Raw genomic sequence first — 25083 nt, forward strand, 5'->3', positions numbered from 1 at the left:
AGGATTAGAGTGGGTGAGGAGAGGCCTGGACCAGGGCAGGGGCCGGGCTGTGGGAGGAGGGAAGGATTTCAAGAAAAGTTCAAGATGGCCTGGTGCGGTGGCTCACGCATATAATGCCAGCACAGGAAGCTGAGGCAGGAGGATCACCCGAGCTCAGGAGTTAGAGACCATCCTAGGCAACATAGTGAGACCTTGTCTCTACAAAACAAAAGAAAACTGGCTGGGCATGGTGGCATGTGCCTATAATCCCAGCTACTTGGGAGGCTGATGCGGGAGGATCACATGAGCTCGGGAGGTCAAGGCTGCAGTGAGCTGTGATCATGCCACTGCACTCCAGTGTAGGCCAAAGAGTGAGACCCTGTCTCAAAAAAAAAAAAAAGTTCAAGATGTTCAGATCGGGCGGTGGGTGTGGTGGTTCATGCCTGTAATCCCAGCACATTGGGAGGCCTAGGCGGGTGGATCACCTGAGGTCAGGAGTTCAAGACCAGCCTGGCCAACGTGGTGAAACCCCATCTCTCCTTAAAATACAAAAATTAGCCAGGCATGGTGGCACATGCCTGTAATCCCATCTGCTCCGGAGGCTGAGGCAAGAGAATTGCATGAACCCAGGAGGTGGAGTTGCAGTGAGCTGAGATCAAGCCACTACACTCCAGCCTGGGTGACAGAGCAAGACTGCCTCCGTCTGAGGATGGGGGAGGGCCCAGGATGGCCCAGGTGATGGGGTGGATGGTGAGCTGTCTCCGAGAGGGAGGTCTCTGGAGGAGGAAAGGGTTCCAGGGAAGCTGCTGACATGGGGGTGGACGGGAAATTGGGCACGTAGGTTCGTCGGGGCTGAGTTAGTTCTTGACACCACCCCCTCCCTTTCCCCCAGGTATTTGATGTGGCGCCACCTGGAGTCCGGAAATGCATCCTCTCCACCAACATCGCAGAGACCTCAGTCACCATTGATGGGATCCGCTTTGTAGTAGATTCTGGTAAAGACCACCACAAGCCCCTACCCGCCACCCGCAAGGACTTAGATAGGAGCGTGGGGTCCAGAGGTGTACACGTGCGGCAGGGACGCACCAGCTTGAAGTGGGAAGTGCAGTTGACTTTCCCATGTCCAAAATGCTTGCGACCAGAAGTGTTTGGAATTTCAGGTTTTTTGGAATTTGGAATATTTGTATCTATTTTATTATTTGAGCATGTCAAATCGAAAACTCTGAAATCCTCCAGTGAGCATTTTATTGGAGGGTCGTGTTAGCGCTGAAAACATTTCAGAGTTTTGAGCATTTCAGATTTTGGATTTCCGGAATTGGGATGCTGGAAGATGACATGTGGGGCCGTGGACCAGTGGCAGCATCTTAATTTTTCTCACGCCTCCCAAGCCTGCTTCTGCCCTGGGGCCTCTGCACTTACTGTTCTCTCTGCTGAGAGCTGTCTTTCTCCAGGTATTCACACAGCTGAGGCCCTCACCTCATTTCAGGGCCTGCATACAGGTCCCCCCATCAGAGAGGCCCATCCTGTCCACTCTAAGAGCTATCCCCTCCCCCTTCTCCATCCAGTGTTGCTTCTCATATGAGGGGGTTGGCATTCAATTTGGTTTTGTTTTTTTTTTGAGATGGAGTCTCGCTCTGTTACCAGACCGGAGTGCAGTGATGCGATCTCGGCTCATTGCAATCTCTGCCTCCCAAGTTCAAGCGATTCTCCTGCTTCAGCCTCCTAAGTAGCTGGGTTTACGGACGTGCATCACCACGCCTGGCTAATTTTTGTATTTTTAGTAGAGACAGGGTTTCACCATGTTGGCCAGGCTGGTCTCCATCTCTTGACCTCAAGTGATCTGCCTGCCTCGGCCTCCCAAAGTGCTGGGATTATAGGCGTGAACCACCGTGCCTGGTCCAGCATTCTGTTTTATATGTGCTGCTGTGTTTGTTCACTTTCTGTCCTCCTGACCTGAATGTTCGCTGGAAGGTCAGCATAGCATCGTGTTTGGAGACACTGGAGCCTGCCCGGCCGGGTTCAGTGCTGGATGAGTGGCTGGGTTCATGTCACTGACACTTCATGCATCGGTTGGCTTATCTGTAAAATGACAGTGACATGCCCTCCCTCAGGTTATGAGGATTAAATGACTTAACACCCTTGGGTGCCTTAGTGCCTGGCACAGAGCCATCACTCAATAAGTGTTAGCAGCTACCTGGTCGTATTGACTCTGGGATGCCATTGATGGTAAAATGGTTCATAATTTCATGTGCCATTAAGACATTTTAGGCCGGGCGCAGTGGCTCACGCCTATAAATCCCAGCACTTTGGGAGGCCAAGGCAGGCAGATTACTTGAGGTTAGGAGTTTGAGACCAGCCTGGCCAACATGGTGAAACCCCGTCTCTACTAAAAATACAAAAATTAGCCAGACTTAGTGGTGCATGCTTGTAGTCCCAGCTGCTCAGGAAACTGATGTGGGAGAATCGCCTGAGCCCAGGAAGTCGAGGCTGCAGTGAGCCGTGATTGTGCCACTGCACTCAAGCCTGGGCAACAGAGCGAGACCCTGTTTTGAAAAAAAAGAGAGAGAGAGAAATTTAAAAAATAGTCCCTGCCAGGTGCGGTGGCTCATGCCTGTAATCCCAGCACTTTGGGAGGCCAAGGCAGGTGGATCACCTGAAGTCAGGAGTTCGAGACCAGCCTGGCCAACATGGTGAAACCCCGTCTCTACTAAAAATACAAAAATGACCTGGGCGTGGTGGTGGGTTCCTGTAATCCCGGCTACTTGGTAGGCTGAGGCAGGAGAATCACTTGAACTTGGGAGGCGGAGTGAGCGAGATTGCGCCATTGCACTCCAGCTTGGGCAATAAGAGCAAAACTCCGTCTCAAAAAAAAAAAAAAGAAATGTGAAAAAAGGTTGTTCTGCTACTGGAGGAAATACAGTGCTCTGTTCAGTCCTGTGAGACTAGGGCCTTTGTTTAACTCATTGCTCTTCCCCTAGTGCCTACTGCAGTGCCTGGTATATAGTAGGTGCTTAATAAGTATTGATTGGATAAATGAACCTCTGAAGAAACAAAGGCTTGGGAAAATAAATGAAAAGATGTGTGAGTGAAAGGCTGGGTGCGGTGGCCCATGCCTGTAACCCCATCACTGTGGGAGGCTAAGGGAGGCAGATTGCTTGAGCCCAGGAGTGTGAGATCAGCCTGTGAAACCCCATCTCTACAAAAAATTAGCTGGGCATGGTGGCGTGCCCCTTTAGTCCCAGCTATTCGGGAGGCTGAGCTAGGAGGATCATCACTTGAGCCTGGGAGGTTGAGGCTGCAGTGAGCTGTAATTGAACCACTGCACTCCAGTATGGGAGACAATGAGACCCTGTCTCAAAAAAAAAAAAAAAAAAAAAAAAAAGATGTGTAAGTGAGGAAATGAAAGAATAAATAAAATGTCAGAGTTGGACTCAGAATAAGCCCTCGGTTATCATTAACAGAATAAAGGAGTGAGGGTGTTGGCGAGTGGCCGGCCGCACATGGCTGCCACACACAGACTCCCTTTCCTCGTTGCTCCCATCCAGGGAAGGTGAAGGAGATGAGCTACGACCCGCAGGCCAAGCTGCAGCGGCTGCAGGAGTTCTGGATCAGCCAGGCCAGTGCAGAGCAGCGGAAGGGCCGGGCAGGCCGCACGGGTCCCGGAGTCTGCTTCCGCCTCTATGCCGAATCGGACTATGATGCTTTCGCCCCCTACCCGGTCCCGGAAATTCGGAGGGTGGCCCTGGACTCGTTGGTGCTGCAGGTGAGGCACGGGCAGAAACGGGACTATATGCTGACTGCTGGCACAGGGAGGAACCTGGGAGGCCTTTTAAATTTTATTTTATTTTATTTTATTTTATTTTGAGATAGGGTCTCGCTCTGTCACTCAGGCTAGAGTGCAGTGCTGTGATCATGGCTCACTGTAGCCTCCACCTTACAGGCTCAAATGATTCTCCTACCTCCATGTCCTAAGTAGCTGGGACCACAGGCACATACCACCATGCCTGGCTAACTTTTAAAATTTTATTTATTTATTTATTTATTTATTTTGGAGACGGAGTCTTCCTCTGTCGCCCAGGCTGGAGTGCAGTGGTGCGATCTTGGCTCACTGCAACCTCTGCCTTACAGGTTCAAGTGATTCTTCTGCCTCAGCCTCCCAAGTGGCTGGGACTACAGGCACGCACCACCATGCCCAGCTAATTTTTTGTATTTTTTTTTTTTTTTTCAGTAGAGACAGGGTTTCACTGTGTTAGCCAGGGTGGTCTCACTCTCCTGACCTCGTGATCCACCTGCCTTGGCCTCCCAAAGTGCTGGGATTCTAGGCGTCAGCCACTGTGCTCAGCCTAACTTTTTAAATTTTTAGTAGAGATCAGGTCTTGCTATGTTGCCCAGGCTGGTCTCATACTTCTGAGCTCAAGTGATCTTCCCACCTTGTCCTTCTAAAGTAGTGGGATTATAGGCCTGAGCCATTGTGCCTGGCCAGCCAGGAAGCATTTACACAGGACCAATTCCAGAGTGTCAGGGCCAGGAAGGATAGGGCTAGCCAAGCCACTGAGGGGAATGTCAAAACCCTTGTTGAGGGGAGAATTGTTCCTTAAATCCACAGGGTCAACTGGGCATGGTGGCTGACACCTGTAATCCAAGCACTTTGGGAGGCCAAGGCAGGTGGATCACTTGATGTCAGGAGTTTGAGACCAGCATGACCAACATGGTGAAACCAGTCTCTACTAAAAATACAAAAAATTAGCCGGGTGTAGTGGTGCACGCCTGTAATCCTGGCTACTTGGGAGGCTGAGGGAGAAGAATTGCTTGAACTCAGAAGGTGGAGGTTGCGGTGAGCCGAGATTGCGCCACTGCACTCCAGCCTGGGCAATAGAACAAGACTCCATCTCAAAAAAAAAAAAAATTTTCTATAAGGTCAAAGGAAGAACCAGTGACTCAATCAGAATGCTTTCAGCTGTAACAGGAAACCTAGCAGGAAAGGGCTTTTAAAACCAGGGTTTCTCAATACATTTTATGTCATGATTTGTACCTCATTTGTTAATTTAGCATAGGTTAGACTGCCATGACAAATACACACGGTCACGAATGGCCAACAGTGGAATGGTGGTTTCCAGCTTGGCAGGCAATTTTCTTTATTCACGGACCCAGGCTCCTTCCCTCTTGTGGCTCTGTCATTTCCCCAGGGGCTTTTCCTGCATGTGTGTCCAGCCAGCCAAAGGGTCAAGGGCGTGGGAAGTGAGTACAGGAGGGTTTGCGGTTCGAGCCTGCAAATGGCGCACTTGCCTTGCCCTCACCACTCCCGGTCCATCCTCAGTCTTGTGGCCACGCCCAACCATGAAGGAGGCTGGGAAGTGTAGTCCTTGTGCTCAGGAACAAAAGGAAAAGGAAAGTTGGGAGCAGCTGATGGTGTCTACCACAGGCTCACATGCAGGTGTAGCACAAACCAGTGGCCTTCCTGCAGGAGGTGCACACTATTTTCTATTCTGTTTGATTTCATCTTTTTTTAAAAAAATACTGGTGCTGCCAGGCACAATTATCGGGAGAACCCACTCCTGATGTTTAATGTGGGTTCTTTTCTATTTCCTAAGTGTCTCGGCTGGGTTGAGAAGTAAAGGGAAAGAGCACAAGAGAGAGAAATTTAAAGCTGGGTGTCCGGCGGAGACATCACATGTCAGCAGGATCCGTGATGTTCCCCGAGCTGTAAAACCAGCAAGTTTGTATTAGCGATTTTCTTTTTTTTTTTTTTTTTTTGAGACGGAGTCTCGCTCTGTCGCCCAGGCTGGAGTGCAGTGGCCGGATCTCAGCTCACTGCAAGCTCCACCTCCTGGGTTTACGCCATTTTCCTGCCTCAGCCTCCCAAGTAGCTGGGACTACAGGCACCCGCCACCTCGCCCGGCTAAGTTTTTGTATTTTTTAGTAGAGACGGGGTTTCACCGTGTTAGCCAGGATGGTCTGGATCTCCTGACCTCGTGATCCGCCCGTCTCGGCCTCCCAAAGTGCTGGGATTACAGGCTTGAGCCACCGCGCCCGGCCGTATTAGCGATTTTCAAAAGGGGCGGGAGTGCACGAATAGGGTGTGGGTCACAGAGATCACATGCTTCACAAGGTAATAAAATATCACAAGGCAAATGGAGGCAGGGCGAGATCACAGGACCACAGGATGGGGCGAAATTAAAATTGCTAATGAAGTTTTGGGCACGCATTGTCATTGATAACATCTTATCAGGAAACAGGGTTTGAGAGCAGACAACCTGTCTGACCAAAATTTATTAGGCGGGAATTTTCCTCCACCTAATAAGCCTGGGAGCACTACAGGAAACCAGGGCGTATTTCATCCCTTGGGCTTGACCATAAAAGACTGCACGCCTTAAAAGGGGCCGTCTATAAGCCTACCTTCAGGGCGCATTCTCTTTCTCAGGGATGTTCCTTGCTGAGAAAAAGAATTCAGCAATATTTCTCCTATTTGCTTTTGAAAGAGGAGAAATATAGCTCTGTTCCATCCGGCTCACCGGCGGCCAGTTCAAAGTTACCTCTCTTGTTCCCTGAACATTGCTGTTATCCTATTCTTTTTTTAAGATGCCCAGATTTTAGGCCGGGCGCGGTGGCTCAAGCCTGTAATCCCAGCACTTTGGGAGGCCGAGACGGGCGGATCACGAGGTCAGGAGATCGAGACCATCCTGGCTAACACGGTGAAACCCCGTCTCTACTAAAAAATACAAAAAACTAGCCGGGCGAAGTGGCGGGCGCCTGTGGTCCCAGCTACTCGGGAGGCTGAGGCAGGAGAATGGCGTGAACCCGGGAGGCGGAGCTTGCAGTGAGCTGAGATCCGGCCACCGCACTCCAGCCTGGGCGACAGAGCCAGACTCAGTCTCAAAAAAAAAAAAAAAAAAAAGATGCCCAGATTTCATATTGTTCAAACACACATGCTGTACAAACAATCTGTGCAGTTGACTCAATCATCACAGGATCCTGAGGTGACATTCATCCTCCTCAGCTTACAAAGAAGATGACGGGATTAGGAGATTAAAGACAGGCATAGGAAATCACAAGGATATTCATTGGGGAAGTGATAAGTGTCCATGAAATCTTCACAATTTATGTTCAGAGATTACAGTAAAGATGTTATGCCCAGACCGTTTATTCCCTGAAGAAGACCACCAGAGTCCAGAGTCAAAGCTAAGCAGCAAGGATCTTTATTACAGGTTCGAACCTGGAACTCTCACTTGCTCGCGAAACGAGACGGGCAGGAGAGCTCCCCCACTGAGCTCCGAGCAGTGTTATATAGTCTAAAAAAAGTGGGCATAGAGTTATTATACAAATCAGATATATGATTGGCTAGTGTTTGAACAAGGCGATTTGGCTAACTATGATTGGTTCCCACCGTTTCTGATATTTTGGTTCAACCTTTGAGGCGGGAGAGCAGGTTTATGGCAGCAAGAGTTTATCTTACTTAAACACGTCTTGTGACCTTGCCTCAGAACTTACAAAATCTCTGGTATGTGCAAAACAAAATCTCTGGTACGTGCAGAAAAACAGGTGCTCACAGAACTTACGAAATCTCTGGTATGTGCAAAGATTAGAGAGCAGAACAAAAGGGTGTAGCGAGGGGGGCGGGTACACATCTATCTTTGTGTCCTTTCAAAGACAGGCGTAAGAAATTATAAAAGTATTAATTTTGGGAACTAATAAATATCCATGAAACCTTCACAATTTATGTTCTTCTGCCGCGGCTTCAGCCAGTCTCTCCGTTCGGGGTCCCTGACTTCCCGCAGCAACAATGAGTGGCTCATGCCTGTTATCCCAGCACTTTGGGAGGCTGAGGCAAGAGGATCGCTTGAGCCCAGGAGGTCGAGGCTGCAGTGAGCCTTGATTGCATCACTGCACTCCAGCCTGAGTGATAGAGCAAGACCCTGTCTCATAAAAAAACAAAGTCCATGGGGTAGGTTGTCTTATCTTAATTTTTCGACCAGAAGAAAGATGCACAGAGAGAGAAAATATTGCCCCAGGTCACACAGCTGGCAAGTAGTAGAGTCAGGGCTCCATCCGAGGCCACCAGGCATCAGAGCCTGCTTTGTGAGTGGCCACTGGCCCCAGGCACAGTGGGTGTCACCTCCTCCTCCTTTACCATACAGAGGCAGAAGCAAGGAACTGCTCTTCTCTGTGGGTCTAATTTTTGAGACCACGGGAACATTTTCTAGAAGCCTCTGGCCAGTCTCTCATCCTCTCTTGTCAGCAGAAGCAGGTCACATATGTTCACCCTATGCCCAGCAATTGTCTAGGGTTGTAGCATTGCCTGAGTTGATCAGAGCAGTGTCTCAGCCCTAGCTGCATACTAGAAACACCTGCAGAATTAAAAAAAACCCATGCCCTGCCCCCTGCCTCTTTAAATTAGAGCTGCTAATGTAAAGGTTATTTATTTATTTATTTTTGAGACTGAGTCTCATTCTGTCACCCAGGCTGGAGTGCAGTGGTGTGATCTCGGCTCACTGCAACCTCCACCTCCCAGGCTCAAGTGGTTCTGAGAGGAGCCGGGCACATTCCTCAGCCCCGGGCTCAAAACAAACCATCCCACCACATATCTCTCAAACTTCCTGAGCCCAGTACAAACACATCCCATCCTCCCATCCCACCACATATCTCTCAAACTTCCTGAGCCCAGTACAAACACCACCTGGAAGGTCTCCGATAAGGAGACAGCCGTTCAAGGTTTTACTGAAAGCACGGGAACCGAAAGAATTCCTTTGTTCCCCTGTAACTTTCGGGCTATAAAAAAGCAAGCACTCGCATTGTTCGGGGCCCTCTTGTATGCTGTGTAATGGAGGGACCAGGTTCGAACTTGTCATAAAGATCCTTGCCGCTTGGCTTTGACTCTGGACTCTGGTGGTCTTCTTTGGGGAACAGAAGGTCTGGGCATAACAGTTCTCCTGCTTCGGCCTCCCGAGTAGTTGGGACCACAGATGGGTGCCACCAGGCCCAGCTAATTTTTATATTTTTAGTAGAGAGGGAGTTTTACCATGTTGGCCAGGCTGGTTTTGAACTTCTGACTTCAGATGACCTGCCTGCCTTGGCCTTCCAAAGTGTTGGGATTACAGGCATGAGCCACCGCGCCTGGCCTATAAAGGTTTTAAAATGAGTATTGGGTGAGCTCCTAGACAACATCAAGGCTTGGTCAGCAGGGAGGAAGGAGCAGCAGCTGCTTGCAGGTGGACGCCAGAACTTCTAGTGCCCTCAGATGAAAGCCAGGCGAACAGGCTCTCTGGACTTCCTTCTCACTCTCTGGCCATCACGTGAACCGCCTTGCTAGCCTCTCCTTCTTCTAGTCACCAGAGAGGTGCTGTTTGCTTACGTATGCCACGCCAGGCTGCGGGGTGGACATATGCTGTCACTTAATTCTCCCACCACCTGCTGCCTGCCTGGGCCACTGCATTAATTGGGATTCTTTTGATTGCAAGTGAGAGAAATACAACTGAAACAATTGTAGGCAGAAAGGGGGATCTTACCATTTTGTGCATTCGTGAGATGGTATGTCTAACTTAGGAACAATCCAAGAATTTCTCCATCTGCTGTAGATGGGCTCATTTCCAAACAATGGACAAAGTCAAAAGTCACAGCAGTTCTGGGTTAATAAGATAGGCTTCCATCCTGGCCACAACCAGAGAGGATGCTGGGAATGCTCTTCCTGGCTGCAGTCTCAGGGAAAGATTCTGATTGGTCCAGCTCAGGTCATGTGCCTCTCGTCCATGGTCAGGGTCTGGGGGAAGATGTGCTAGGGAGACAGACACAGAGACAGCAGCCCTCCTTGCCTGCCTCTGTACAATGGATCTTGACATTGGGAATGTTATGTTATGTTATGTTATGTTATGTTATGTTATGTTATGTTATGTTATGTTATGTTATTTTTGAGATGGAATCTCACTCTGTGGCCCAGGCTGGAGTGCAGTGGTGAAATCTCGGCTCACTGCAACCTCCGCCCTGCAGGTTCAAGCAATTCTTCTGCCTCAGCCTCCCAAGTAGTTGAGATTACAGGCGCACGCCATCACACCCAGCTAATTTCTATATTTTTAGTAGAGACAGGGTTTCACCATGTTGGCTAGGGTGGTCTCAAACTCCTGACCTCAAGTGATCCACCTGCGGTGGCCTCCTAAAGTGCTGGGATTGCAGGCGTGAGCCACTGTGCCTGGCTGACACTGGGAATTTGAGATGAAGTCTTGATGTGTTGCCAGGCTGGAGTGCAGTGCAGAGGCCCGATCTCGGCTTACTGCAATCTCCACCTCCTGGGTTCAAGCGATTCTCCTGCCTCAGCCTCCCAAGTAGCTGAGATTACAGGCGCACACCACCACTAATTTTTGTATTTTTAGTAGAGACAGGGTTTCACCATGTTGGCCAGGATGGTCTCGAACTCCTGACCTCAAGTGATCCACTCGTCTTGGCCTCCCAAAGTGTTGGGATTACAGGCATGAGCCACTGCGCCCGCCGAACTGGGAATTTAAAATGTCATGAGTTTGTGATCCCTGAGCCCCTCTGTGCTGCACAGTGGCTCTTGTGTTTCCCAATCTTAGGGGTTTTTCTTCTCATTCTAGATGAAGAGCATGAGCGTGGGGGACCCCCGAACCTTCCCCTTCATCGAGCCCCCACCACCAGCCAGCCTGGAGACCGCCATCCTCTACCTCCGGGACCAGGGGGCCCTGGACAGCTCAGAGGCCCTCACGCCCATTGGGTCCCTGCTGGCCCAGCTGCCTGTGGACGTTGTGATTGGTGAGTACCCATCCCCTTCGTGATCACGCAGGGCACCAGGAGCGGGTGTGGGCACAGCTAACTCTCTGAGTGACCTGGGGGCAAGTCTGTCTGTTTCTTCCCTGGGTCCAGTTCATTTATTCACTATTCATTGGGCCAGGCACTGTTCTAGGTGCTGGGCATATAGCAGTGGACAGAACAGACACAAATCTCTAGCCTCAGGGAGCTGACATTTTGGTGAAGAAAACCAGCAATAAGTTAGGACAATAAGGAAAAGGTGTACTAGATCAGATGGTGCTTAGTGTTCTGGAGAGAAGAAACAACGGGATTGGGGAATGGGGAGTTGCAGTTTCTAATACAGGCCTCAGGTATAAGGCAGACCTCACGGGGAAGGTAACATCTGTGCAGAGAAATGGAGATGAGGGCTAGGAGCCATGCAAATACTAGAACATGCTTGCCAGCAGAAGCAGAGAAACATGGCCGGCACAGTGGCCCACACCTGTAATCCCAGCACTTTGGGAGGCTGAGACAGGTGGATTGCTTAAGCCTAGGAGTTTGAGACCAGCTTGGGCAAAATAGCAAAACCCTGGTTTCTACCAAAAAAAAAAAAAAAAAAAAGAAATATAAAAATAGAATGTGAGCCCTGTATGTAATTTAAAACTTCCCAGTAGCTACATTAAAAAAGCAAAAACAGGCTGGGCACAGTGGCTGACGCCTGTAATCCCAGTACTTTGGGAGGCTGAGGTGGGTGGATCACGAGGTCAGCAGTTTGAGACCAGTTTGACCACCATGGCCAACATGGTGAAACCCTGTCTCTACTAAAAATACAAAAATTAGCCGGGTGTGTTGGCGTGAGCCTGTCATCGCAGCCACTTGGGAGGCTGAGGCAGGAGAATCGCTTGAACCTGGGAGGCAGAGGTTGCAGTGAGCTGAGACCATGCCATTGTAATCCAGCCTGGGCAACGGAGCAAGACTCCATCTCAAAAAACAAACAAACAAAAAAAGCAAAAAGAAACAGGTGAGATTCATTTTGATAAAATAGCTGATTTAACTTAATATACCTAAAACATCATAATTTTAACATAATCGATATAAACATTTTTTGCAAGATGTTATGTTATTTTTTACCATACAGAGTCTTGGAAATCTTGGCTTGGACCAGCCATGTTCAACTGCTTAGTAGCCATGTGTGGCCAGAGGCGGCCATATTGGACAGTGCAGATGTAGATGAGGGTGTTCAGGCAGTGGGGACAGCCAGTGCGGAAGCCCTGTGGGGGGCACATGCCTGCTGCTACGAGAACAGTGAGGAGCCCGGTGTGGCTGCAATGGAGTGAGAGGGAGAAGGCAGGAGATATTAACCAACAGTCCCATTCATTCATTAAATACTTTTTTTTTTTCTTTTTTTGAGACTGAGTTTTACTCTTGTTACCCAAGCTGGAGTACAATGGTGCCATCCCGGCTCACCGCAACCTCCGCCTCTTGAGTTCAAGCAATTCTTCTGCCTCAGCCTCCCAAGTAGCTGGGATTACAGGCATGCGCCACCACACCTGGCTAATTTTGTATTTTTAGTAGAGATGGGGTTTCTCTATGTTGGTCAGGCTGGTCTCGAACTCCTGACCTCAGGTGATCTGCCCGCCTTGGCCTCCCAAAGTGCTGTGATTACAGGCTTGAGCCACCATGCCTGGCCCATTAAATATATATATATAATTTTTTTTTTTTTTTCTTTGAGACAGTGTCTCGCTCTGTCGCCCAGGCTAGAGTGCAGTGGTGCGATCCCAGCTCATTGCAGCCTCCGCCTCCTAGATACAAGCAATTCTCCTGCCTCAGTCTCCCGAGTAGCTGCGACTGTAGGTGCCTGCCACCATACCTGGCTAATTTTTGTTTTGTTTTGTTTTGAGACAGTTTTTGCTCTGTTGCCTAGGCTGGAGTGCAGTGGTGTGATCTCAGCTCACTGCCACCTCCTGGGTTCAAGCGATTCTCCTGCCTCAGCTTCCTGAGTAACTAAGATTACCAGCTCACACCACCATGCCTGGCTAATTTTTGTGTTTTTAGTAGAGATGGGCTTTCATCCTGTTGGCCAGGCTGGTCTCGAACTCCTGACCTCAAGTGATCTGCCCACCTCAGCCTCCCAAAGTGTTGGGATTACAGGCGTGAGCCACCGTGCCCGGGCAATATTTGTTTTTTCAGTAGAGACAAGGTTTTACCATGTTGGCCAGGCTGGCCTTGAACTCCTGACTTCAAGTGATCTGCCCCACCTCGGCCTCTCAAAGTGCTGGGATTATAGGCTTGAGTCACAGCGCCTGGCCCATTCATTAAATAATTTTTGAGCACCTGCTGCGCCTTCTCCCTCTCACTCCATTGCAGCCACACCGGGCTCCTCACTGTTCTCGTAGCAGCAGGCATGTGCCCCCCAACAGGGCTTCCGCACTGGCTGTCCCCACTGCCTGAACGCCTTCATGCTACATCTGCACTGTCCAATATGGCCGCCTCTGGCCACACATGGCTACAGTTCTAGATGCCAGAGATATGACAGTGAATAAAACAAAACTCCTGCCCTCACGGAGTTCACATGTAACAGAGGAGATGGACAGGGGCAGATAAATGAGTGAAACACGGAATGTCAGCCGCTGGTTCCTGCTCGGGTAGATGCAGGGCGCGGTGGGCACAGTGGGGGCTGGGAGCAGTGTTATGCGGCTGTCCTGGGAGGCCTCACTGAATGGTGACACCTGGGCAGAGGCCTGAAGGAGGGGAGGGAACAGCTGTCCCTCTGGCCCTGGGTCAGGTGAGGAGCTTTGAATTAGATGGGAAGTGTTTAAGTGGCACTGGGTTCTACGTGACTGAAGGTGGCCAGAAAATTCATCAGCTGACCTGGCGGTTCTGTGAGGATCTAGAAAGGCCGGGTCCACAGAGGTGGATGGAGACCATTTTCAGTTCCCCGCCCTCCTGATCTCAGGTCTTCAGTAGCCAGTCACAAGCAGATGTGGTGCTCCTCGTCCCCATGCTGTGTGTCATCAGGAATAGGGCGTTAATCTTGAGGGATTTAGGGCCAGCAGACCCTCTGACCCTGTCGCTCTTGTGGCCATCCTGTGGCGTGCCATCAGTGTCTCAAGGCACTCAGCTGACGCTGCAGACGCCACCGCTAGAGGCTGGGGGTGGCCTGTGGTGTCTGGCTTGCAAGGCTGTTTCAGAGAATATGGCGCAAAGTGCCCCGGCGCAAGTGACAGGAAAGACAGGCTGCCTCGCTTGAATTCCCCGGCACTTGGGGTAATCACAGGGCCTCCCTTGGGAGGCACAGGCAGGTGGGGTACCCAAGATCCCCCAAACACAGAAGTCCTGGCTTTTCCACAGCTCAGACCCCTCCCACCTCTCTCCTCTGCACAGCGTGTCCCCAGCTCTGCCCTGCGCCCCTCTCTTGTGGGCTCAAGGATGTCAAAACTCTTCCTCTCCCTCATTCCTGAGTCATGCTCACCCCTCCTGGGGAGTTCGCTGACTGAGGCTTGTTTATCTTGCCTGAGTTTCCTGACTCAAGACTTTCTATTTCCAGCAGCCTGCGGCCCACCATGGCAGGACCACCCCTGTGTGTGTTAACACCATTAAAGTCCCCCATCCTTGCAGCACAGCGGGCTTCAGTGTGGGCAGGAGGCTGGATCCGCTGGACTCGGAGGGCTGCCCGGGCTGAGAAGATGGTTCATTTTTGTTTGATTTATTTTTATTTATTTATTTGTTTTGAGATGGAGTCTCACTCTGCCCTCCAGGTTGGAGTGCAGTGGCGTGATCTTGGCTCACTGCAACCTCCACCTCCCGGGTTCAAGTGATCCTCCCACCTCAGCCTCCTGAGTAGCTGGGATTACAGGCATGTGCCACCACACCCAATTAATTTTTGTATTTTTAGTAGAAACGGTGTTTCACCATGTTGGCCAGGCTGGTCTTGAACTCCTGACCTCAAGTGATCAGCCAGCCTCGGCCTTCCTAAGTGCTGGGATTACAGGCGTGAGCCACTGTGCCTGGCCTCGTTTTTGTTTTGGAAGGAAACAGGGCTACAGCAGAGAGAATCTGAGCTGAGAAGCAGAAGAATGTTCCATGAGCGCTTGCTGTGTGCCAGGGAAAGGCTCTGTGGACTTTCCATTATTTCATCCTTACCTGCTGAGGGCAGGGCCTCTGATCGTCCCCAGTGTGCAGATGGAGAAACTGAGGCTGGGCCCAGGAGGCTCCTGAGAGCCTGGGGGAAGCCTGGCTTTGATGGGAGGTGATGCTAAGTGCCTCACACACATTATCTCCCTGAGGGCTGGGGGCAGGTGCCCCCACTTTCCCTGTGGGGAAAACAAGGCTCAGAGAACTGCTGCTCAGGGTCACAGTGGGAACCAAGAGGCACGGATGGCCCTGTGCTGGGCGTCCTCTGTGCCGGGCGGAGTTCTGAACGCTTCACTGGGTGAAACACACCAGCCTCTTGGCAGCCTGAGGAGAGGCCGATGCTGTTGTTCCCCCATTTACAGATGGGGAAGCAGCAGCACGGCGAGGTGGGGCCACTTGTCCCTGGTGACAGAGCTGGGGCATCCTGGAATAAGACAGGGGCCTGCCCAGTACAGCCCCGAGCCCTACTTTAGGGCCACCTTTGATTTATGAGGCCAGCTTTTTTGTTGTTTGGTTGGTTGGTTTTTGAGACGGCGTCTTGCTCTGTCACTCAGGCTAGAGTGTAATGGCACGATCTCAGCTCACTGCAACCTCCGCCTCCAGGGTTCAAGTGATTCTCTTGCCTCAGCCTCCCAAGTGGCTGGGATTACAGGTGCCCGCCACCACACCCAGCTAATTGTTGTATTTTTTAGTAGAGCCAGAGTTTCACCAGGTTTGCCAGGCTGGTCGCGAACTCCTGACCTCAGGTGATCCACCCACCTCGGCCTCCCAAAGTGCTGAGATTACAGGTGTGAGCCACCACACCTGGCCTTGTTTGTTTGTTTTTTGGTTTTTTTTTTGAGATGGAGTTTTACTCTGTCACCCAGGCTGGAGTGCAGTGGTGCGATCTCTACTCACTGTATCCTCCACCTCCTGGGTTCAAGCACTTCTCCTGCCTCAGCCTCCCAAGTAGCTAGGATTACAGGCACCCACCACCATACCTGGATAATTTTTGTATTTTTAGTAGAGACGGGTTTTCACCATGGTGGCCAGGCTGCTCTTGAATTCCTGACCTCAGGTGATCTGCTTGAGTCCAGTTTTGTGACAGGCACTGCGGAAAGTCAGCAAAGGGAAAGAGTGGGGGCAGGTCAGACACATGACACAGACCACTAGCCACAGGACAGGAGGGCAAGGGAGTCCCCGGAAGTCCAGCATCAGCTTGGGCACCCAGAACCAGGGGATGTCTAGATGTCCGCTGTGGAGCACTCACAGATGGAGACAGTGTTCACCAGCTCTTCGGCCACCCTGGGAGATGGTTCCTGCCACTTTTCCTCTCCGTGGCCTCCCCTCTGCCCCTCCTCCCCTTTCCCTGCCTCTCCCAGCCCCTGCCCCATCTTTCTCCATCTCTCCCCTGCCTTCTGTCCCCTCTTCCTCTTCCACCTCCACCTTGACTTAAACAAAGGTAGCAGAAGAAGCTTCATCCTGTGATAGGCACAGGAGTCAGTGTGTGCCTGTGCCAGGGCAGAGAGGAACTCACTCACAGGTCACACTCTAGCGCGGAGGAGAGACGTCCACCACAATGGGTCAAAATGAGCTCCTAGAGCAAAGACCAAGCCAGGGAAGCGTCGGAGCGCTGGGGGGTGGGTTGTAAATAGCAGAGCAGGGAACTTGGTGACAGGAGTAGGCGGCACTTAGACAGTGTCTCCTGTGTGTCCGAGGAGGCAGGCACTGGCCATCTCCAACCTACAGATGGGGAAACCGAGGCCCTTGCCCACGGCCTCATGAGCAGAAAGCACAGCACGTGGGTTTGAATCTGTCCATCTGGGTCACGAGGCCCATAGTGGGCAAGATGGAGGGGGTGGGAGCAGGAGGGCAGGCGGAAGGGCGGGCCGGGGCCCCGAGGGGTGAGGGCTGCGCCTGTCCTGGCACCCAGGAGCCTCAGCCCCGTGTCTCCGCTCCAGGGAAGATGCTGATCCTGGGCTCCATGTTCAGCCTGGTGGAGCCTGTGCTCACCATCGCGGCTGCGCTCAGCGTCCAGTCGCCCTTCACCCGCAGCGCCCAGAGCAGCCCAGAGTGCGCGGCAGCACGGCGGCCGCTGGAGAGCGACCAGGGTGACCCCTTCACACTCTTCAACGTCTTCAACGCCTGGGTGCAGGTGAGGCTGGTGGTGGGGCCCCTCTGTCTGTCACCCTGCTCAGGGCCAAGGCCTTCTGTGGCTGTGGCTCCTCCTCGTGTCCTACCCTGGGAGGACCACTGAGCCCTCCACCGACTGGGCCTGCCTAGGGAGGGCCACGTCTCCACCATCCATGGCCTCGGCTCGAGACAGCATGTGCCCAGGCCCGGGGCACAGAGGAGCCCGGATTTCTGGAGCACTGATGAAAACCTGTGCCATCTGGAGAAAGTCCAGGCTCCTTGGGGGGGCGTCTGGATATCCAGTATATGTCCCCTGAGTCCCCACCCTAATGCTGGCCCTGTACCGTAGTGCTGAGGATCCATCAGTGCCAAAACTACCCTGGCCCTGCCCTCCCAGGGTTCACAGCCCAGTGCAGGGAGACAGACCACTGATGTGACAGTGACAACCCAGAGAGGGCTGGAATGGGGAGTCCAAGGGGCTGGGAGAGCCCAGAGGGGTGTCGAACCCAGTGTGTGGGTAGTCTGGGAGGGCTTCCCATAGGAGGGGGCACTGGGGCTGAGACCTGGAAGCAGCAGAGCAGGTGTCCCTGAGGGATGCTTGTGTTGGGGTTCTGGGTGCTAGGTCAGCCCCTCCCTCCCTGAGCTGGCTGGGCCCTGACACCCTGGCATCTGCTCCTCCCCTCAGGTAAAATCTGAACGAAGCAGAAACTCTCGCAAGTGGTGCCGCCGCCGGGGCATAGAGGAGCATCGGCTGTACGAGATGGCCAACCTTCGGCGCCAGTTCAAGGTGAGGCTCAGGAGGAGGGGTAAGGCTGGCCCCGCCCAGGCAGATGCATGCAAGCACACTCCAGGGCACTGCCTCCCCTTCCCGGACAGCAGTCAGACCAGAGTCCCACCCTGCACCTGCCTCCCCCACCACCCGGTGACCAGGTGTTGGGGCAGCCGGGCAGGGCAAAGGGAGCAGAAATCCAGGAGGGCTTCCTGGAGGGGTGGATGGAGTCAGTGGACATGCAGCATCCTCGGGAAGAGCTCGCCCTCCCGACCGGGGATGCTGAGCTGGCTGCATGGGCGTGGTGCTGGAGGCAGCCTATGGTTGTGGTTGGGGCCGGCACATCTGGAGCCAGACACCCCAGCCACAAACCTGGCTCTGCCATTTCTGACAGCGTGGCCCCGGGCATGTTATTGCTTGTCTCTGGGCCTCAGCTTCCCCTAGAAAAAAAGAGAGAATAAAAATAGCACCTGCCGGGCAGGCGCGGTGGCTCACGCCTGTAATCCCAGCACTTTGGGAGGCTGAGGCGGGTGGATCACGAGGTCAGGAGTTTGTGATCATCCTGGACAACATGGTGAAACCCCGTCTCTGCTAAAAATACAAAAATCAGCCAGGCTTGGTGGTGAGTGCCTGTAATCCCAGCTACTTGGGAGGCTGAGGCAGGAGAGTCGCTTGAACCCAGGAGGCAGAGGTTGTGGTGAGCCAAGATTGAGCCATTGCACTCCAGCCTAGGCAAAAAAAAAAAAAAAAAATTGGGTTTCTCCTGTGCCCACACAGTTCCGCAGCTTGTTTCATGGATACTCCGTGGATGTTCTCCATCTGAGTGCAGAAAGACCTGCTGTTAGGCCCTTTTCCGTGGTTGTATCCATGGATTGAGGATAGAATAAAAGAGTTCCTGGTGTCACCCGTTCTCTTTGGTTGGAGATGGGCAAGCAGAGGCCCAGAATAGGCAGTCACCCAGCCGACGCCTCCTGTGCAATTTCTGGGGTCCTGGTGTTGGGGACCACAGATGCCCTGACCGCTCTCAGCATCGGTCCTGAGGTCTCTGGCTGCTAGAGTTCAGGCTTCACTGGTCCCCAGATGCTTTGAGAATCTAATGGAAAGTGTGAGCCCTTTGCACACACACATGCAAACACACACATGCACACACAATCTCCTGTGTCCTCCATCGGCCAGGGCTCAGCAGGAAACAGAGGGTCCAACCAAATCAGGTCGCTTGAGGAATGTTGACAAGGTGTGGACATGGGGAGGGCAGGGGTCTCCGATTTTATGGGTCACAGTCAGCTGGAGGGTCTGTTGAGTCCAGATGCCCAGCCCCGCCCAGCCCCCTCCACTCTCCACTTGGTCGTTCTGGAATGAGGCCCAGGACTTGGCATTCCCACCAAGTTCCCAGATGCCCCAGGGCTACACTCGGAAGCGCTAGTGCAGGACGCCCACCAGGGCTGTGTGGGAAAGCAGGGCTCCTTGAGGGGCATCTGGATATCCAGTATATGTCCCCTGCCCCAGACCCGAGGGGCAGGTGGGGCAGTCACCAGAGCCTGGAGCCAGCTTTTGGAGAAGGCACTGGGCGCCCCTGCCTGCCTCCTCCTGCCCCTGGCCCCGGTGTTCCCTCTGCCGACAGTGAGGACAGCTTTCCCTCTGGAGCAGCGATCCGCGCCCAGCACCACGCGAGGGGCTGTCCTCATTCAGCCCGCTTTGGGCACTAGCAGCCCTGCCACCGGGAGGGTCCCCATTTCCATATGAGTCCAGAGCCCACTGAGTCTGCTCTGAGGCCCTCACCCCTGCCCACCTGCCCCCAGGAGCTGTTGGAGGACCACGGGCTGATGACTGGGGCCCAGGCCACGCAGGTGGCAGACAGCTACAGTCGGCTGCAGCAGCGCCGGGAGCGCCGGGCCCTGCACCAGCTGAAACGCCAGCACGAGGAGGGCGCGGGGCGCAGGCGCAAGGTGCTGCGGCTGCAGGAGGAGCAGGATGGCGGCTCCAGCGAGGAGGACCGGGCTGGCCCAGACCCCCCAGGGGCTGGCGATGGCGTGGACATCCAGGTGGGTGCCATGGGCTGTGGGGTGTGGGGGTAGGTGGGTGGGGTTTACCAAGGTGGGTCTTGACCTCTCCTGGGGGTTCCCAGGGGCCATGACCCTGTCCTCATTTCAGGAGCCGGGTTTCTGTGGATGGTGCTTGGCCCCAGGTATCTGCAGTGCCTGGGGGTCTGCGGATCATGGTAGCAGCTCCTCAGGTCCCCTAAGACTCTGCCTTCCCATGTTCCCCCCAGGATGTGAAGTTCAAGCTCCGGCATGACCTGGCGCAGCTGCAGGCCGCTGCCAGCTCAGCCCAGGACCTGAGCCGCGAGCAGCTGGCTCTGCTGAAGCTGGTGCTGGGCCGGGGCCTGTACCCGCAGCTGGCTGTCCCCGACGCCTTCAACAGCAGCCGAAAGGACTCAGACCAGGTGGGGCCTGTTCTGCCCCATCCTATGTTTCGTCCTCCAACACACGAACCCTGAGTGCCTGTCCTGAGTGCCCTGAGGTCCTCATCCCTGTCCACCCGCCCCCAGGAGCTGTTGGAGGACCACGGGGTGACTGAAACAACCCTGGTTCTGTCCCCATGGGGCTCACAGCCCAGTGGGAGGACAGACCTGTCCCCAGACAACCCAGAGTGGGCAGGGCTTGGGGAGCTGAGGACACTGTAGGAGCCCACAGGGGGCACCTGCCCCAGATTTGGAGGAGTCAAGGAGGGCTTCCTGGAGGAGGGGACCTGGGCCAGAGGGTGGAGGAGAGGCATCCTGGGCAGAGGAGAGAGCAGATAGGAGGGCCTGTGCTTCGTTTCCGTCCTCCACAGATTTTCCACACACAGGCCAAGCAGGGCGCCGTGCTGCACCCCACCTGCGTCTTTGCTGGCAGCCCCGAGGTGCTACATGCACAGGAGCCAGAGGCCAGCAGCTGCGATGGAAGCCGAGGTACAGTGAGCCCAGGTGGAAGGAACCCCCATCCGGGATGTGAAGGGCGGGGATACCGTGAACTCCCGGGCCCCTCCGGCTGGGGCTCCCCCTGATCCTTCCCACACCGGTCCAGGCTGGTATTGACAGGGGCCTGCAGGAGCGGAGGTTCCAGGGCCAGGCCTCCCTGGGTAGCCTTGGGTGACTCACCCCTGCTGGGCCTCGCCCTCCCCATGGTGGTGATAGCCAACCTGAGCCAGTGTGGCTGTGCCCAGGGAGTGAACACCGGTCAGGGGCCTGTCCCGTGGGCTCTGTGAGCTCCCACGTGGGTCCTGCAGGGGGAGGCCCCCCCGGCGCCCATGTGCATGGAAGGGTGTCTCGCTGCAGACATGGCTGCCTGCTGGGAGTCACACTCAGATTTGGCCAGGCCAGCGAAGCCATGCTGTGAGCATATTCTTTCTACCAATGTGTACATTGACCGGGTGGCACAGGTGGGCCTCTGATGGGCCTGGGTGGGCCAGGGTGGGCCTGAGTGGTCCTCCTCAACCTTTCAGACGACAAGGACAAGATGAGCAGCAAACACCAGCTCCTCAGCTTCGTGTCCCTGCTGGAGACCAACAAGCCATACCTGGTGAACTGCGTCCGCATCCCTGCCCTCCAGGTGGGCCTCTGCCCCACCCTGCCCCCATGCCCAGATATGAGAGCTGCGTTGCCCAGGGTGGTGGGTGGGGGCACCGCGTGGGCTTGGAGGGGCCGCCTGGCACCTGGGCAGGCCGCAGGCGTCTGCCTTGGGCCGTTGCTGTGGCCGCTTTTTCTCTCATTCATGGAGTTGCTCAACAGTTACCTGCCGAGTGCCTGCTGGGTGCCAGGCGCGGTGCCAGGGGCGCAGCAGGGAACCAGGCAAGAAGGCCAGCCCCTGCCCTCCCGGGCTCCCGTGGCAGGGGACAGTGATAGCAGTAGCACAGTGACGCCCTGAACGACCTGTGGGAAGGTGGTGCTGGGCAATAGAGAGTAGGGTGGGGGTGAGGGTGGACACAGGGTGTGGCATAAGATAAGGCCACCTGGTGTCTCCAAATAGACACCCAAGGAGGAGAGTGTGTGGATCTCGGGGCAGAATGTCCCAGGCAGTGGAGTGGCCTGCGCAGAGGCTCTGAGGCAGACACGTGCCTGGTGTGCAGTCGGCAAGGGGGAGTGTGCAGAGATGAGGCCAGAGAGGCAAGGGAGACAGGACCCTGGGAACTTCTGAGCAGAGCTGGGACAGGGTCCCAGCCAGGAGGGCTGGCAGCCACCAGGAGGGAGAAGAAGGGCGCGGCCCGGGTGGAGGCTGAGGCCGAACTCAGATCGTGGATGCCCTTGCATGGGCGCTGGCAGCAGAACCATGGGCCCAACGGCAGCCGCTGCCCTGCCCCGAGTGCTCCTCGAGTGTCTCCGTGATCCAAGGCCTGGCCTTGGAGTCCTCACGCAGCCCTGCAGGTCTCCCTTTATAGAGGGGACTGAAGCTCAGGCAGGGGTGGGGACACATCACCTGTCTAAGTCACACAGCGAGCAGGTGGCCAAACCAGAGCTCCCGGGTCACGCTGCCCCCTCCTGTCTCCCGCTCACTACCAGCACTGCCCAGCGTGGGTCCCAGAGAACGTGGAGGGAAGAGAGGAACCTGCGGGCTCCCAGAGCCTCAGGGTTTCGTTGACACTGTGATTGCCACCAGCACCACGAAAGCCAGCTCAGCTCAGTCACCTCTGTGCATGTCCACACCTCCCTCCAGCCCGCCTGGTGGGCCAGGCGCTGTTAGTGTTCTGGGGGCCGGGGGTGCAGCTGTGGTCAACCTCGACCACACTCCCCACCCTCATGGGGCTCAGACAGGATGGTGGAGGCAGACGGTAAACCAAAAGGGTGATGCCGGGCGCTCGTGTGAGCATGGGAAAGCAGGCAGCACGCACCGAGGGACAGAGGGTTGGCAACCAGCCGGATCGCAGGAAGCGGAACAGACCTGCTACCTGAGGCGCTGCGCTCTCTGCCTGCACTGGACCGCTTGTTGAGAGAATCTGGCCGGCTCACACCTAGAATCCCAGCACTTTGGGAGGCTGAGGTGGGAGGATCATTTGAGCCTAGGAGTTCAAAGGGCAGCCTAGGCAACATAGGGAGACTCTATCTCTACAAAAAATTTTAAAAAGTTAGCTGGGCGTGGTGGTGTGCGCTTGTAATCCCAGCTACTTGGGAGGCTGAGGCAGAAGGATCGCTTGAGCCTGGGAGGTCAGGGCTGCAGTGAGCTGTGATTGTTGACACTGCACTCCAGCTTAGGTGACAGAGTGAGACCCTGTCTCAAAAAATAATAAGCCAGGCGTGGTGGCTCATGCCTCTAATCCCAGCACTTTGGGAGGTCGAGGTGGGTGGATCAGTTGAAGCCAGGAGTTTGGGACTAGCCTCGCCAATGTGGGGAAACCCCATCTCTACTAAAAATACAAAAATTAGCTGAGTGTGGTGGTGGGCGCCAGTAATCCCAGCGACTCGGGAGGCTGAGGCAGGAGAATCGCTTGAACCTGGAAGGTGGAGGTTGCAGTGAGCCAGGATCGCACCACTGCACTCCAGCCTGGGCGACAGAGCGAGACTCATTTCAAATAAATAAATAAAAATAATAATAACAAAAAGAAGATGGAGACACTTCACATTCACATAAGCAAGCAGAACAGTATATGGAGCCCTCCTGTACCATCCCCGGCCCCCAAACCATCCACGCATGGCCAGTCCTACCCTTTCCTCTGCCCTGGCCCCAGCCCCGAGAATTTTCTCCAACATCGAATGAGCCACAGCACCGGTAATTACAGCCCTGACTTCCGTCCTCACAGAGGAGCGTGTGCTCAGGGTCTGGGCTCTCGCTGCATGTCATGTGTGTCTGCCTGCTGTCCCTCTGCCACCCTGCCTGAGAATGCAGCTGTCTCTCTCCCAGCACGCTCCCATCTGCCCCCCGCCACCCTGCAACCCCAGCCCCCTCCCCTGACTCAGCGGCTGCCTTCATGCCGTATCCCCAGCGCCCGCAGGGGTGCCTGGTACAGCGGGTAGATGGTGGGTAGGTGGATGCCTCGCATAGACAGGGCGGGTGGGTGGGCAGGAGCCTAGCCGGGCAGGGCCTGTCTCCAACATCGCCCTGCCCCCACACCTACTCCCTGTCTTCTGCTCCCTCTCTTCCAGTCCCTCCTGCTTTTTAGCCGGTCCTTGGACACCAACGGTGACTGCTCCCGCCTGGTGGCCGATGGCTGGCTGGAGCTGCAGCTGGCAGACAGTGAAAGTGCTGTCCGGCTCCTGGCGGCTTCCCTGCGGCTCCGTGCCCGCTGGGAAGGTGCCCTGGACCGGCAGCTGGCGCATCAGGCCCAGCGGCGGCTGGAAGAGGAGGAGCAGGATGTGCCAGTCAGCCCCAAGGAGGTGGCCACCCTGAGCAAGGAACTCCTGCAGTTCACGGCATCCAAGGTACCTTCCACCAGGGTGCCCGTGCCTGCCTATGGCCAGAGGGGGTGGCCGCCACTGGGCTTGAGCCTCCGGAAGGCCTGGCTTCCCATTCACTCCACTGGGCACATTTGGGGGTTTTCAGGCCACAGAGGTTCAGTCACTCACCCCAGGAGCCTGGTTCCAGAGGCCATGCTACCCACTGCTGCCCTGTTTACTCAGCACGTTCTGCAAGCGTGGCTGATCCCCCCCTGCTAACAGTCAAGAACGGACAAGGTGTGAGAGGGAAGCCATAGGTGTCTGCTTTTGGATGGGAAGAACCGAACTGAGCAGACTTGAAACCAACCACCGACTCTTAGGTGGGGAGCGGAAATTGCTCCTGGTTCTACTTCATGTGGGTGGGGTGAGGAGAAGGGTGCAATTCAGGCTGATTTCCTGGAGTAGAGGGGCTTGAGGACAAAGGGGCAGGAACCCAGTGAGCCATGGAGAGGGGACCAAGGCTGACATGCTAGGAGGAGGAGGGGTGAGGCGGCCAGACTTAAAGGTTAGACTCAAGGTCTGAATGGGGTCCCACCAGTGACAGGGGCAGAAGAGGGGTCTGGGGAAGGCAATTTAGATGGGGGTGGGTTATCAGGATATTCTAGACAAACCCCTGGTCATGCGTGTCTGCAGCCAAGTTGTGATTGGCTTAAGCACTTGGCTTCCATAACTGCAAAGCCCGAGGGAGGGCTTCAGGCACAGCTGGATCCAGGTGCTTTGGCGGCATCTCCCTGAGCCTGTCTCTCTTGATTTCCTGTCTCTCCTTCCTTAGATTCCTTACAGCCTCCGGCGGCTCACGGGGCTAGAAGCCCAGAACCTGTATGTGGGACCCCAGACCATCCCAGCCACCCCCCATCTTCCTGGCCTCTTTGGCAGCTCCACCCTGTCTCCCCACCCCACAAAGGGGGGCTATGCAGTCACCGACTTCCTCACCTACAACTGCCTCACG

The 25083-nt window shown here is 54.6% G+C and overlaps 1 protein-coding gene across 3 annotated transcripts in view; it reads left to right on the forward strand.

Annotated features, from left to right (window-relative positions):
- DHX34 (DExH-box helicase 34) overlaps positions 1-25083 on the forward strand; it is a 38172-nt gene that overhangs the window by 11152 nt on the left and 1937 nt on the right. For all 3 annotated transcript variants that reach the window (XM_025368940.1, XM_025368942.1, XM_025368941.1), the window contains 11 exons: positions 872-974; positions 3525-3742; positions 10563-10737; positions 16788-16981; positions 17645-17746; positions 19528-19770; positions 19998-20171; positions 20561-20678; positions 21212-21318; positions 23844-24119; positions 24907-25083. In XM_025368940.1, coding sequence (XP_025224725.1) covers positions 872-974; positions 3525-3742; positions 10563-10737; positions 16788-16981; positions 17645-17746; positions 19528-19770; positions 19998-20171; positions 20561-20678; positions 21212-21318; positions 23844-24119; positions 24907-25083 — 1887 coding nt within the window. The remainder of the gene's footprint in view (positions 1-871; positions 975-3524; positions 3743-10562; positions 10738-16787; positions 16982-17644; positions 17747-19527; positions 19771-19997; positions 20172-20560; positions 20679-21211; positions 21319-23843; positions 24120-24906) is intronic.

The sequence above is a fragment of the Theropithecus gelada genome, chromosome 19, assembly GCF_003255815.1.
Source record: "Theropithecus gelada isolate Dixy chromosome 19, Tgel_1.0, whole genome shotgun sequence".
NCBI lineage: Eukaryota > Metazoa > Chordata > Mammalia > Primates > Cercopithecidae > Theropithecus > Theropithecus gelada.